Raw genomic sequence first — 15,847 nt, 5'->3', positions numbered from 1 at the left:
ATCCTCTTTCCAGAGTTGAGGGCTTTGGAAGCAACCTCATTTTTTTACTCTCTGGCTGCCACCCCCATGCTGCTCTGTTTGGCTAGGAATGGAAGGTACCATCTAAGATGGCCCTTTATGTGTGTTATTTCATTCCATCCTGGCAACGATCCCAGTGAGCTCTATATGATGATTATGTCCATTTTACAGAGAAGGAACCTGAGGCTCCGACAGGTTAATTAACTTGCCCTAGGTTAGAAAGCTAGTAAGTGGCAAGGCAGGAGCTGGTAGCCTGATTAGTCATTGTCCTTACTGTGTGGTCTTAACCCCTGCACCTTCCTTCCCACCCTGAACGACAGAAGCCAGACCTGCACTTAGATGCACATATGTTATAACTTTGTTTCCAGAGAGGAACACAGTTTTGGTTTTGTTTCTAATCCCCTTCTTGATGCCCAGGTTTGGTTTAACTCTGAAGGCCACGACACCTCAGTAGACATGAATCTTTAGAAATAGGTTTAATTGAAACCCAGATCCCTTTTCAGTGTTTCAGTTGACCCAGAAAAGTGGAATTTGGGTTCTGTTTGATCTAAGACAGTGTTGGGCACTGCCTCAAATTAAAATGAATCTGGCCCAGTCCCTGGACCTTGAGTCCTCTGTACATAAAGGGCACTCGACGCAATGTTCCTAATGGCTTCTGTTCTTGAGTTTTAGGATTGTTTTTCAGTGGATACATCTCTTCTCAATGCCCTGTTTATGGCACTAGGTCCATGGGAGCTGGCAATTCTGAACACAGAGGAAGGATCTCATGATGTGGGGCAGTGTGCAAGGGGGCCAGGGGCACCAGTGTTGCATAGAGTGATTCCTAGGTTAAAGAGGAGATGCCACGTTGCGATGATGGTGGGTGGGATGGAAGTCCCAAAGGTCCCTGGGTCATCCAAGCCAGAGATGTTCCCCATTCCACTCTATCGCTGCACTAGACTTCCTCGTGCTTCCTGCTTAGCTTGCCCCCATCTTGTCCTCTTTGGCACCTGGGTTTACTCTCCTTCCCAGGCATCAGCTTATCTCCATTTGGTTCAGTACAACTGAACCATCTATCTATTAGCCTGATGTCTGTGGCCTTGCTTAAAACCACTGCCTATGCCATGTCCTACCACATATACATATATTGACATCCTATGATCTAATCTGATCCCAAACTCTGAGGGTCCAGCATTGAACCCCAAAATTGGGAAGGCAGGGGATGGGGTGAAGGAGCAGTATCTAGGAAGGGTTCATCCTTAGGAGCATGAACAGGGGATTAAAAACTCAATGGGGTTTAGATACTGATATGAACAAATGGACATGGAAGCTTCGGCCATGAGGGTGTAGACAGGATAATCTTTGATCAGTTTTTGAGATTAGAACTTGCTTGTACCAGGGACCCTTCTGAAAATCTCAAGTTTTACCTTCTCAGCAGGTCATGATCTGTCTTAAAGGTAGTGATATATCTTAGTACAGTGCCTGAATAGCGTACAACTTTGAATAGTTAATATGTGTCAGAACTTTCCTGGAAACTTGAGGGATATAAGGGAAGTATATAACACAACCTCTTGTGTGTCAAGGACCTTTGCACACAAGAAATTTGGACTTTATTTGGGTGAGTAACTATAGTAGGGATTTACATATAGGGGAGTGGGATTGGTTAGCTTTATATTTTAGAAAAGTACTTGTCTGGCTACCAAATGAGGATGAAGAAATTAGAGTCAAGGGTAACAACCAAGACCCTATTATAATAGTCCAAATGAGAAATAAGGAAGCTCTGAACAAAGGGAGTAGCTTCGGTAATAAAAAGGAGGAGAGAATCCTGGCTGGTGTTGCTCTGTGGTTAGAGTGTCAGCCCACGCACAGAAGGGTCTGTGGTTCAATTTGCAGTCAAGGACATGTACCTGGGTTGCAGGTTCGATCGCTGCCCTGGTTGGGACAGGTGCAGGAGGCAACCAATGGATGTTTCTCTCTCACATTGATGTTTCTCTCTCTCTCTCTCTCTCTCTCTCTCTCTCTCTCTCTCTCTCTCTCTCCCTCCCTCCCTCCCTCCCTCCCTCCCTCCCTCCCTCCCTTCCTCCTTCCCCTCTTCCTAAAAATCAGTGAGGAAAAATATTCTCGGGTGGGTGAGGATTAACAAAAAAAAAGGAGAAGGAGGGGAGAGATTCAAAGGTAGGGAAAGGTCACTGAGTTATGAATAAATGACTGGTTGGATGAGGCAATGAAAGAAGAGAGTCAAGTGCTCTCAAGCTTGTGATCTGGGCTAACTGAGAGGAGGATTCAAAGATGGCTGTGGCATCTCTGACTTGGGCAGATGGGGTGGACGGTGTTAGTGTCATCAACAAAGTAGAGAGCACTGGCCGATGGCAGAATTTAAGGGAAAGTTAGAGAGTGCAGTCTGGGACATGTGGACCCTGGGACATCCAGGAAGCAGTGGGTAGGTGGTCCAGAGTGCAGGCAACAAGTCTGGGCGAGGCATTAGAAATTGATCATCACCTGAACACAGGAGGCAGGAGATGCCATACCTGGAAACAAGAGTGCTGCACAAGAGTGTGAGAAATGTAAACATATCCTAAAGGAAAACACAGAGAATTGGGCCAGAGTGGGGGGAGAGATAGGGAATACTGGCATCAGGAGGGTAGACAGCAGAAGATCAACCAATGAAGAAATCATTAGTAAGGGATAAAAAGAACCTGTAGCAAGTGGCTGGCGTAAAGAAGTGGAAGGAGGGATGAGAAAGAAATAGAATAGACAGAATTGGGGGGACAGGTGAGAACCAGGAAAGTTAAGAAAAGAAAAAGGATTAGGAGGAAGGATAACCTTGTCTTAGAAATTCCAAGTTTAAAGTTTCATCCTGAAATCCCAGAAATATGAGTCAGTGGTCAAAAGAGTGTCAGGTATACAAAACTTCAGATCTGCTGGTCCTCATGCAGATACCTCAGGAGCAGAGGGATTTAAATGGTAGAGAATGTGGCAAGATAAGGGGGCTAAGGACAGAGCCACCTTGGGGATGGGTAGGAAGAAGAACCTGGATAATCAAGAGACAAAGAAGTGGGAGAAACACTTGGAAATGCAATCTCCTGAAAGGTAAAGGAGGCCATGTCAGGAAGGAAAATATGGTCAGCAGTGCCAAGGTGGCAGTCACACTCTGGTGGCTAGGAGGGTGCAGTGACTCCTGGGAGAGCAGTTGCAGCAGCCTGCTGGGAGCAGAGGATGTTCTGTTTGTGCCACATCCTGGGTAAGCAGAAGCACACTTAGAACCAAGTCATCACAAAGCCCTGTGCAGAGCAAGCCAACAATTTAGTCACGGCAGAACAATGGGCCTGGACAACTCAGCCAAGTCACTCTGCCCTTTCTACATAGGTGGCCTTAGCAAAAAGAACCTGCAGAAATAAGTACCTAAGGAAGTGGGCAGATTGGAACAATGACCGAGTTTTGTCCAGCCAGTGACCAAAAATGGGGGAGAACACGTCACTGGCTTGGTTCATTTACTCAGGGCTCACGCATTCGTTAACACTGTTTTGGGACTACTGTGCTCAGAGCCTATGAAGGAGGTCATGGTCATAAAAAAGACCTGGTCCCTGCCTTCAAATAGTTTACAATATATAGGGGGCGTCCTTCATTCCATGAAAATTTTCCCAACCAAAAAACTGAAACTCACAGACACAGACAACAATATGGCAGTTACCAGAAGGAAGGTGGGAAGAGGGGTAGTAAAAGGTAAACGGGACCACATATATGGTGATGGAAGATGATTTGACTTTGGGTGGTAGGCACACAATGCGATATACAGATCATGTATCATAGAAATGTATACTTGAAACCTATATAACCAATATCACCCCAATAAATTTAATTTTAAAAAATACCCCATCTAAAATGCCTGATAAAATCACCATTCAAACTTTTACAAAATTACCCGGGTTAACAAAATTACCTTTTTATGATTCTCTGCGAAGAGCTAAGGTAAAGCTTAAACTGAATGAAAAAAAAAGAGGATATGTACTCATTTAAAAAAATTCTGATAGACGGACTGGATTATAGGCTTATTATGGACTGTATTGATTATTTATTATATACTTCAAGAACCTCTTCCCTTGTAACATTAACCATCACTTTGCTGCTTGTGTTTCTCCAGTCTTTTTCTCCAAATTAACCAATGTCTTCTTCTTTATTTCCACCTGCCCATGACTTTCCACCAGCACTGCCCCCTTACTGCCCTCAAAATCAAACCTGAAGTGAAACTCACCATATGGCATATCTCAGATCGTCATCCCTACCTGCCCCTGTCCACAGCACTTCCATTTTATCTCCTCTCACCAGCATCTCATTCAATTGCCAAGTTCTGTATCAGCAAAATCTATGCACATAATACAGGGTAGGGCAAAAGTAGGTCTACAGTTGTTTACATGGAAAATAATGTAATAATACATAATAATTCAAGAAAAAATTGTAGGAGAAACCAAGATGGCAGCATAGGTAAACACCAGAAATTGCTGCCTCGCACAACCACTTCAAAAATACAACTAAAAGACAAAACGGACATCATCCAGAACCACAGGAAGGCTCGCTGAGTGGAAAATCTACAACTAGAAGGAAAGAGAAAAGCACATTGAAACTCAGAGGAGGTGCGGAAGTAAAGTGCAGAGGTACGGAGGCGCACGTGGAAAGGGCTGACAACTGAGGACTTGGTTGTCTTTTTCAATCGGGAGGGAGTCTCAAGCTCCCAACTGCTCTGAACTCCAGTTCCGGGCGAGTCTCTGGGGACCCAGACTCATACGGGGAGAAACTGGACTGTCTGGCATTGGTCGGAACTCGAGGGCAGCTTTCTCTCAGAGAGAGAAAGCAATTACTGGGACACTGAGACACGGGGCCTCTTAGGGTAGGACTGAGGAGCAGCCATAGATGCTTGCTCCGCCCTGTTGATCCCCTGAGACCCCGCTCCACCCAAGCTGAGTGCAGAGGCTTTTGCATATGAAAGGCCTGGCCCTTTGCAATCTGAAAATTACCTAACAAATTGCAGCTGGGTCAGAGAGACCCAGAACTTCCAAAAGAAGGCCCAAGTCCCCACAGCAGCTTGCATCGCTTCACAGCTGGGCCTCATCTGGGCACCTCTAAACCCCAAACAAAGAAGAGGAATCTGAAGATCTCTCCATAGCTCCTGCTGGATAGCTTCAGGCAGAGGCTAAATTAGCACCTCCTTAGAGATCCAAGAGCCAGTGTACCCAGTGGTCAGAGTGGGACCATCCAGATTACAACTCCTTAGATCCATAAGGGACACACTCAGGGGGCAGACTCAGTGAGCACCAAAGCCCCACTGAAGCAAGTCTTGCCCCAGAAGGGTGTCTCCAGCACAGAAGACACAGCAGACACAGCTGATTCTCACAGCCAGTTGGCCTCAAGGTCAATTCCTCCCAGTGATACCTACAACAATCAAGGCTTAACTACAACAAGACTGTGCACAAAGCCCACAAAGGGGTGCACCAAGAGTGTCTACCTCAGGTAATTGGGGAGGCTGAGCCTTTGGGCCCTATAGGACACCTAGCACAGAAAGCCACTCTATCAACACAGGGAAGCATAAAAAATGTGGAGACAAAGAAACAGGTCACAAATGACAGAAATGGAGGAGAGCAAACTACTGGATATAGAGTTCAAAACCACAGTTATAAGGTTTTTCAAGAATTTTCTAAAAACTGCTGATAAATTTAGTGAGACCCTCAAGAAATCTAGCGAGACCCTCGAGGTTATGAAAAAGGACCAACTAGAAATTAAGCATACACTGACTGAAATAAAGAATATTATACAGAGATACAACAGCAGACTAGAGGATCGCAAGAATCAAGTCAAAGATTTGAAATACGAAGAAGCAAAAAATACCCAACCGGAAAAACAAAAAGAAAAAAGAACCCAAAAATATGAAGATAGTGTAAGGAGCCTCTGGGACAGCTTCAAGCATACCAACATCCGAATTATGGGGGTGCCAGAAGAAGAGAGAGAGCAAGATATTGAAAACCTATTTGACGAAATAATGACAAAACTTCCCCTACCTGGTGAAAGAAATAGTCTTACAAGTCCAGGAAGCGCAGAGAACCCCAAACAAAAGGAATCCAAAGAGGACCACACCAAGACACATCATAATTAAAATGCCAAGAGCAAAAGACAAAGAGAATCTTAAAAGCAGCAAGAGAAAAACAGTCAGTTACCTACAAGGGAGTACTCATACGACTGTCAGCTGATTTCTCAACAGAAACTATGCAGGCCAGAAGGGAGTGGCAAGAAATATTCAAAGTGATAAATAGTAAGAACCTACAACCAAGATTACTTTGCCCAGCAAAGCTATCATTCAGAATTGAAGGTCAGATAAAGACCTTCACTGATAAGAAAAAGCTAAAGGAGTTCATCACCGCCAAACCAGTATTATATGAAATGCTGAAAGGTATCCTTTAAGAAGAGGAAGAAGAAGAAAAAGGTAAAGATACAAATTATGAACAACAAATACACATCTATCAACAAGTGAATCTAAAAATCAAGTCAATAAATAATCTGATGAACAGAATAAACTAGTGAATGTAATAGAATCAGGGGCATAGAAAGGGAATGGACTGACTATTCTCGGGGAAAGGGGTGTGGGGGGTGCAGAAAGAGACTGGACAAAAATCGTGCTCCTATGGATGAGGACAGTGGGGGGGGTGGTAAGGGCAGAGGGTGGAGTGGGAAGCGGGTGGAGGGGAGCTATGCGGGGTGGTGGGGGGGTGGGAAGAAGAGGAACAACTGTAATAATCCGAACAGTAAAGATTTATTTAAAAAAAAAAAGAATAAATTGTATTTTGTTGCATACTCACAACTGTAAACCTACTTTTGCTCCACTCTGTCTATGCTCAACATGTACTTGCCCATTGCACGGACACATTTTATATCCTGGACACCTATATAGGCTACTAGTAACCATGGCTATGACACTAATAATTACAGGGGTTAAGAGCATGCCTTTGGGTGGCAGAGGGGTCTGATCTGGGTTTAGTTCCATCTCTGCTACTTACTAGTTCAGTGACTTTAGACACATAGTTTCTTTTTTAAAAAAAGTATATATGTATTGATTTAAGAGAGGAAGGAAAGGGGAGAAAGAGAAACATCAATGACGAGAGAGAATCATTGATTGGCCCTCCTGCATGCCCCCTACTGGGGATGGAGCCCGCAACCTGGGTGTGTGCCCTGACCAGGAATTGAACCATGACCTCCTTCCTGGTTTATAGGTCGATGCTCAACCACTGAGCCACGTTGATTGGGCAGACACATAGTTTCTTCATTCACAAGTATGCAACTTCTTAGGGTTGTGAGAGTCAAATATAAAATGTATGTAACAGAGATGTTATTTCTCTTATCCCATAGCCCACTGTAAATGTTCGTCCATTTCAATAATCTAACGTAAAATTCAAAGTACACCAGCCCTAGCCTGTTTGGCTCAGTGGATAGAGTGTCAGCCCCTCGGAATGAAAGGTGCCAGGTTTGATTCCGGTCAAGGGCACATACTGCAGTTGCAGGCTTGGGGTGCGTGCCGGAAGCAACTAATCCATGTGTCTCTCTCACATCGATGTTTCTCTCTGTTTTCTCCCCCTCCTTTCCTCTCTCTCTGTCTCTGTCTCTGTCTCTCTCAAAATAAATACATAAATAAATCCAAAGGACACCAAATTCCAAGCTGATGACAACAGTATTAAATTTAAGAACCTTATTTAGACTAATAAGTTTCAGCAGAGGTCACCATCCACCTAGGACCCTTTGTTTGCAACATGAAAAAAAGGACCTTCATGTGGAATCTACTGAATAACATAAACTGATGAACAAAATAGATCCAGAGACATAAAAGCATAGAACAGATTGCAGAATCTCAGAGGGAAGGTGAGGGAGTGTGGGTGGGAAGAGATCAACCAAAGAATTTGTATGCATGTATGCATAACCCACAACAGACAATAGGGTGGTGAAGGCCTGGGGCGAGGGGTGGTGGTGAGCTAGAAGGGGTCAATAGGGACAAAGGGGGACATGTAATAATTTTAACAATAAAGACTTAATTTTTTAAAAAAGAACCTCCATCATTGCACCCAGTTTTGAAAATTTCAATTAAAAATTATCCAACTCAACAAGTTTTAATGAGCACTAGCTGTGTGCGTAGGAGTTGCTTGAGCAATTATCCCGAAAGACCGTATTTTCCCTTGTTAATTCCTAAGGCGGTCCCTCCTTTGTCAAGCTTTCCCCAGCCCCCACACAGGAGCAGTGCCCACCCTTGTGCTTCACCACACTTTGGGAATGCTCCTGGAGGTGCCCTCTGTACCCCATGGCTCGGCTATGGCCAAATCTCTCCCCTTGGACTACGATGCCCTCCAGGTGTGTGCCCTGTTCACAGTAGATGCCAAATCAGAAGTTAATACTCGTGGATGAGAAAGAATGAAGGGACCAGGACGAAAGGGCTGAGGGTGGCAAGTCAAAATTGTCTTTTGCATCTCCTACCAAGTGACCCCACTGCCTCCAGATCTGCCCCAATGATAAAGCCACGTGACCCTCGGGGGACTTCCCTTGATGCTGCACCTCACGTGGCCTCCTCCTCTTCCTGCTCATCTTCCCTACTCCAGGACCAATAATTCTTGGAAACTTTCCCAATAAACCCCTTTCATGCTATACGGGGCCAGAACAGGCTTCCCCAAAATGCTTCCCCACTTTAGCACGTGAATTATTTTGAGCTGAAGGCAATCAAGATTCCGCAGGCTCACAAGAAACTGTTACTTCTCCCTTAAAGAATTTTCATTAGGGGCCTTGCCCATAATAAGAATTGCCACCAAAAATAATGTTTTATGTCCTATCCACAGAACAGGGAAATTACTAATTACTGAACATCCACTATACTTATCGTCCTGGAATGACCCTCCTCCCCTCGGAAGCCTCCAAGGCACCCTACCTGATCCTTAGCTCAAAATGTCATATATACTTTATTTTAGGCTTCTGTCCCTGAGCCTCCCATGTATGTGGGGTTCCCATATGTACAATGTAAATTTGGTTACTTTCTCTTGTAAATCTGTCTCCTGTAGAGTTGATCATTAGGCCAGCCAAAAGAACAATGAGCGGTAGAGGGGGGTTTCTTCCCCACAACACAAATCCTCATCTTTTTTTTTTTTAATATATTTTATTGATTTTTTACAGAGAGGAAGGGAGAGAGATGGAGAGCTAGAAACATCGATGAGAGAGAAACATCGATCAGCTGCCTCCTGCACATCTCCCACTGGGGATATGCCCGCAACCCAGGTACATGCCCCTGACTGGTATCGAACCCGGGACCCTTCAGTCCGCAGGCCAACGCTCCATCCACTGAGCCAAACCAGTTTCGGCACAAATCCTCATCTTGAACGCTGCCCCTGAAGAACCCAGCCTAAGGCAAGCCTGTCAGACTTCAAAGTTTTTTCCACTGTATTGTGCCTGAGATGCTATTGCAATCATGTGGGCCTGCTCATCATTAATTTTAGAGTCATTTTATTTCACTTTAAAATATATTTTTATTGATTTCAGAGTGGAGGGGAGAGGGAGAGAGAGAGAAACATGATGAGAGAGAATCCCTGATCGGCTGCCTCCTGCAGTCCCCACACTAGGGATTGAGCTCACATCCTGGGCTTATGGCCTGACCAGGAATCAAACCGTGACCTCCTGGTTCCTAGGTTAATGCTCAACTACTGGTCCACACTGGTCGGCCAATTTTAGAGTCATTTTAAAAATTAAATGGCCCCTATAGCTTCAGGTATCTTGAAGACAAATATGTGTTCAAACACGCTGTGCTTGCTTATTTCTTCTTTATACTATAATTACATGTTTCTGAGACAAAAGACCTTTGAATATCTTAGAAAAATGAAATAAGGAACTCAAAGAAAAGAAAGGTTTTTTTTAACTTGTCGTAATCATCCTACAACTGGGTCCATAGATAAATGGACTTTATCTTTTTAATGTGATTCCTTTTAAAATAATTAGCTAGTCAGAGAGAGAGACAAATACCATATGATTTTACTTATATATGGAATCTAATGAGCAAAATAAACAAACAAAAAAATACAAACGGACTCAGAGAATACACTGACAGCCGTCAGAGGGGAGGCAGGTTGGGGGGCTGGGTGAAAAAGATGAAGGGACTAAGCAAAAAATAAACCCAAAACACCTTATACGCAGTGGTTCTCAACCTTCCTAATGCCGCGACCCTTTAATATAGTTCCTCATGTTGTGGTGACCCCCAATTTCATTGTTACAAATTGAACATAATTAAAGCATAGTGATTAATCACAAAAACAATATATAATTATATATGTGTTTTCTGATGGTCTTAGGCGACCCCTGTGAAAGGGTCATTCGACCCCCAAAGGGGTCGCGACCCACAGGTTGAGAACTGCTGCCTTATAGACTCAAACAATAGTATGGTGATTACCAGAGGGAAAGGGAGGTGGGGGGAGGTAGAAGAAGTAAAGGGGGGGATAAATGGTGAGGAAGAATTCTTGACTTGGGGTGATGAAAACACCAAATAATATACAGTTGTGCATTAGAGAATTGTACACCTGAAACCTATATAATTTTATTAACCAATGTCACCCCAATACATTCAATAAAATTGTTTAAAAGAAAAAAATATATATTATTATTTAAGTACTAAACTACATTAGAGAAATTTTAGGGAAAATATCTAGGGGAAAAAGCATCCAGGTACCTTAATCCAACCATTACAAATTATTTCCTTCCAGTGTTTGGTTGTTGTGTGTGTGTGTGTTTTAATTCATATGACATGGTTGCAATCTTGCTCAAACACCTGGATCTCCTGCATGTTTTTCTTCAGCCCAGTTTTCCATGGTATAACACAGTCCTGTGGTTGTCATTTTTAAATAGTACCCATTTTTCTATCTAGAGGATATACTATAATTTGTCACCATTTGTATTGCTTTTGCTATTTCTCTGTTGCAAATAAGACTGTGCTGGACAACTTTGTGAATCTGACAGTTTGGCATTTACCCTTTTTATGTATTTCAGATTATCCCTGTAAAAGAAATTTCCAAATCTTAAATTATCAAATAAAGAAACAATATTTATGTGCATTGACACATTTTTCCCAGTCACTAAAATATTTACCAATTTGTAAGCCATCCTGAAATAAAGTGTACTCCAAGTTATGATGGCTTATTTTTTAATAAGTTTGGAGCTAGCTAAACGAATTCATTTTAAATTTCTCCACTTAGTATAAAGATCTTGAAACTTTGAGAATTATATTAAACCTATGGTACTCCTCATGACAAAAACACTTCAAAGGGATGTTTCAATCCCCCTAAAACAGGGGTGGGGAATGTGGTGGCTCACGGGCAATATAAAGCCCAAGAAATCATTTGGTCTGGCCCTGCCAAGGCATTAGAGATGATTAATTAAATGTTTGATGAAATACAGCAGGCTGATTTTTAAGTTGAGAATTTTGTATGGCCCACAAATGATGTTATAAATATCCAAACAGCCCTTGGCAGGAAAAATGTTCCCCACCCCTGCCCTAAAATGTATGTACTTTATTAATTCTCCGTTTTCTAATTGTTAAGCATTTCATTGAGGGATTAGTCATTGGGCCTGAGCTGCCTAATTGAATCAGTCATTTTCCAAACCACTAAACACAAGTCAGGACGTTTCATTGTGCATTTTGTGAGCATTTGTGCTTGCCTACATCTGCAAAAGTAGAGGGTAAAGAACACTGACAAGATAATGAAGCAGAGAGAATTCCTGTTTTCTCTGTTACCTTGAAGTTTGCCTGAGGGTATCCTAAGGTTTAGAGTTCTTATTTATTCGCCTCAGAAGTGCTGTTCCCTGAAACTGATCTCCCCAGAATATCTGGACCTCCAGGAGGTCACGTCCCATTAGTGTCAGCCACAGCATTGCTATTACTTTTTTAACATGCTTAATTACTGTCTTCGTTCACACAGGTGGAAAAGTACAACAAACAAATTCGACCTGGAATTATTCTGAAGACCCTGGGTACTTGCTACTGCGCACAGAATGGAAGGACAGCCCATCCAGGGATTGCTAGTGAAAATGTAGAAAACGCAGCCAGCCTTCTAGATGCATGATTCCAGGTGATACCGGACATTTGTGTAGGTAAACATCCCGTTGATCCGCTGAGTTTTCTACCTTTGAATCATCTGGGGTTTTTGTTTTGTTTTGTTTTTGAAGAAACTTGTTTTCTGCCACACTTCAAAACTCCAACAAGTGCCAACTTGCGTTTCATGTTCAGGGAGAATTTCCTCATTGGATTAAAGTAAAAGACAATATGGACAAGCCACTTTAGAGTCTATTTCTCTGTGAATTGGGAAAAACCTCTATTTCAGTGGTTCTCAACCTTCTGGCCCTTTAAATACAGTTCCTCATGTTGTGACCCAACCATAAAATTATTTTCGTTGCTACTTCATAACAGTAATGTTGCTACTGTGATGAATCGTAATGTAAATATCTGATATGCAGGATGGTCTTAGGCGACCCCTGTGAAAGGGTCGTTCGACCGCCAAAGGGGTCGCAACCCACAGGTTGAGAACCGCTGCTCTGTTTGCTTCCATCCACACCCCGTGTTTGCCTTCACCCCCAGCTGGTGTAGCCACAGGGTGTGGGGCGATGACATCCCAGCAAATGATTCTGTAGCTAATGTTCATTCTTGGCAGGGTTTTTTCTGGGTTAGGATAATGCTGGGTCATCCCACTTAAAGCCCTATCCAAACTCAAACTTCACAACCAAACAAACCAGTTTTACAAACCACAGGGATTTAATTCGGACTCACACTTGCAGCCGCAAAAGAAAAGACAAAAGAAGAAAAAAGCTGGCAGCCCAGCTAACAAGCAACTGCCTTCTGGACACACTGCCAGCTTAATCCAATTGAGAAACGTTAGCAGTCTAATGACAAGTATGAAAACAAACGTTTAGATGAGACAAGGTTCTTGACAGCAGCCCATCTAACTGCAAAGTTGCAAGCCTTGGTAAGTCCATTCTATACAGGGGTGGGCAAAAGTAGGTTTACCGTTGTTTGTATGGAAAAAAAACAGGCAGATTATGATTATTACAATATTATTAACTCAAAGGAATGTCACAATGCAACTGGAAACTTACTTTTGCCCACCCCTGTATTCAAAAGAAAATAAACAAAGAACAAAACGACACAGCAAAGCTAAGGAATAAAAGCCAAAGTCTAGAGCACAGCCAAACATTAATCTCAGAGCAAAATTCTGTTTAAGCCTAAAGAAACCTAGGGGACTTTGCTGGATACAATGAAACATGAAATACCATAGGTTTGCTGATTAATATTTATCCTGGGAAATTAACAAAATCATGGCTTAGATGCACTTCCCCTTCCCCGACCCTCTATGAAGTATAACTCCTGAAGAAAGCAAACAAAAACAGTGTAGCAAAAACCACTTGGAGATGTATTTTATTTACTCCACACCAAGCATTTTATCTTTAAACCGAATCTGAAAATGTCTCTCTAAGGCAAAGCAAGTACCAGATTCTGCCCTGAGTGAGAATCGCAGTGTCACCCACTTACCTGTGATTAGCACAGCCTTTTGGTCCACAGGTAACAATTCTTGGCCAGAGAAATGAATATACAGGAGGAAGCATGACAGGGAGAACAGGATCAAACTCCAGAAGAGGGACAGGCTTAACAGGCAAGCCCCTCCCCAGAGGCCCGCCAGGCAGACCCCCTTTCCCCCCACCTGTCCTGGACTCTTGAGTTTGCAAAGAACTAGTCCCCCCAGGGCTGCCGTGACAGCCAGGCAGAGCCACACGGTCTCAGAGGAGAAAGTGCTCATTCTTAGAGACTCTGCTGCACCTTTTTGCGCTCAGGACAAGTGGAGAAAGGCTGGCTGGAGGCAGCCTGGGTTATATGAACGGAGAGCCAAGAAGGGAGGGGGAGAGGGAAAGCCCTGACACATTTTGAATGAGCCTGGATTAATCATACTCATACAGACACATATTTCCTCGTGGGTAATTTAAACCAGCATACAGTTGGATAAAAATGCCAGAGCACTAGCTATTTGATTGCTCCCCCTACACCCACTGCGTGCATGACATCTACACGTTCACACCCACAACAAACACGCATTCGTTTTTTTAATGATCTCTGGAGAGAGAGCTAGTTGGATAATTATTGACAAAATTCAGTCTGAATGGTGAATTACAAAACCTCTAGCTCCTAGAAAAATATGCTTCTTTAGGAGCCTGCGATGTGTCTGTTTGTCCAGCTCTTTTCCTGACTCGTGTGTGTGTGTGTGTGTGTGTGTGTGTGTGTGTGTGTGTGTGTGAGAGAGAGAGAGAGAGAGAAAGAGAGAGAGAGAGAGAGAGAGAGAGAGAGAGAGAGAGAGAGAGAGAGAATAAATCCAGACAACCAGTGAAGTTTGGAAAATGGACCCTGGAAGGGAAAGGTATCACTGATTTTGTCCATGTCCCTGCCATCTCCCACCTGAGTCAGGCTGAAGGGTGGACGGAGAGGGAATAAAAACTAGAAGAGATTCATGGCAGAAGAAGATGCTTTGGTCATGCCAGCGGGGAGATATGCCTGGGCGAGATAATAACAATGATAACACAACTGATAATGGCCCATACATAGCTATCAGTACGTATTTATGCCAGGGGTCATATTTAGCTACTTATCCATTCATTCTTTTTTTTAAATAATATTTTTTTATTGATTTCAGGGAGGAAGGGAGAGGGAGAGAGAGATAGAAACATGAATGATGAGACAGAATCATTGATCGGCTGCCTCCTGCATTCCTCCTACTGGGGATTGAGCCTGCAACCCGGGCATGTGCCCTTGACAGGAATTGAACCTGGGACCCTTCAGTCCACAGGCTGATGCTCTATCTACTGAGCCAGACTGGCTATGGCTTATCCATTCATTCTGTTGAGACCCTATTCTCTGCAATGCTCTGTTTCAGGCATTGGCACTCAGTCAATATGCTCAGTGTCTTTCAATGTAATATCCTCCTGATGGTAGGTTCTATTATTGTAGTGACTTTACAGGTGAGAACACCAAGGCACAGAGAGGTTAAGAGACTTGCCCAAGATCACACACCATTGGAGTCCCGCAGCCTCGTTTCAGAAGTGTGTGCTCTTCCCTGCTCTCCTGTACTGCCGTCTTAGGTAAAAAATAAAAGACAGTTAGTCTGTAATGTAGTAGTGCTTCCTTACCTTAGCCTCATTCGAACCGTAGGAAACACTTCCAGGCGGATATTATTACCCCCATTTTACAAAGAGGAAACCATGGCTGGGAGAGGATAAATAGTGGATCTGGGCTCATGACTTACTGGCTGGAAAGCCAGCACTAGCAGCTGGGACACCTTACTCACCACCAGCAACAGTGCTGACTGCCCCAAGAGGGCGCTGAACACCTGAGCTCATGGCGTGCCTTGTGTGTTCCAGGCATTGATATATCTGGAGAGACAAGAAAAATTCTCACTCTGAGGTCAGATTACATGTATTCAAATCCAATTTTAGCTCTGCTGAAATAGCGTATGTGGCAGAATAGCTGCAATCAATAAAAAGCCACAGGAGCTGTCGAGAAGATAGTAAGACACATGCCCAACCCACCCCCTATACACACACACATACACACTCTGAATTTATGGCTTAAAACCTTGCAGAGACCAGCTCAATTCAATATGGAAACTAATTTCACCTAATGGTAACCCCTAGCCTTATTGTGTGCTTATTATAATACATTAGCATGCTAAACAACGCACCGGAGCTGCCATGATCAGAAACGGAAAGCCCATAGGAGAGCACAAAATGACCCTTGAGCGTGTGGCTAAGTTGG

The 15,847-nt window shown here is 43.4% G+C and overlaps 1 protein-coding gene across 1 annotated transcript in view; it reads right to left on the bottom strand.

Moving 5' to 3' along the window:
- Positions 1-13,942, bottom strand: part of HSD17B2 (hydroxysteroid 17-beta dehydrogenase 2) — a gene marked incomplete at its 3' end in the record, with an annotated part of 61,008 nt that extends 47,066 nt beyond the window's left edge. Inside the window, exon 1 of the mRNA XM_081107992.1 lies at positions 13,576-13,942. Within this exon, the coding sequence (XP_080964118.1) occupies positions 13,576-13,844 (269 nt within the window). The 5' untranslated portion in view covers positions 13,845-13,942. The remainder of the gene's footprint in view (positions 1-13,575) is intronic.
- Between the last annotated feature and the right edge of the window lie 1,905 nt (positions 13,943-15,847).

This window comes from Myotis nattereri (assembly GCF_964212035.1).
Source record: "Myotis nattereri genome assembly, chromosome: 15".
Lineage (NCBI taxonomy): Eukaryota > Metazoa > Chordata > Mammalia > Chiroptera > Vespertilionidae > Myotis > Myotis nattereri.
Note: the sequence above shows the minus strand (reverse complement) of the source record. Positions and strands in the feature narration are given on the sequence as shown.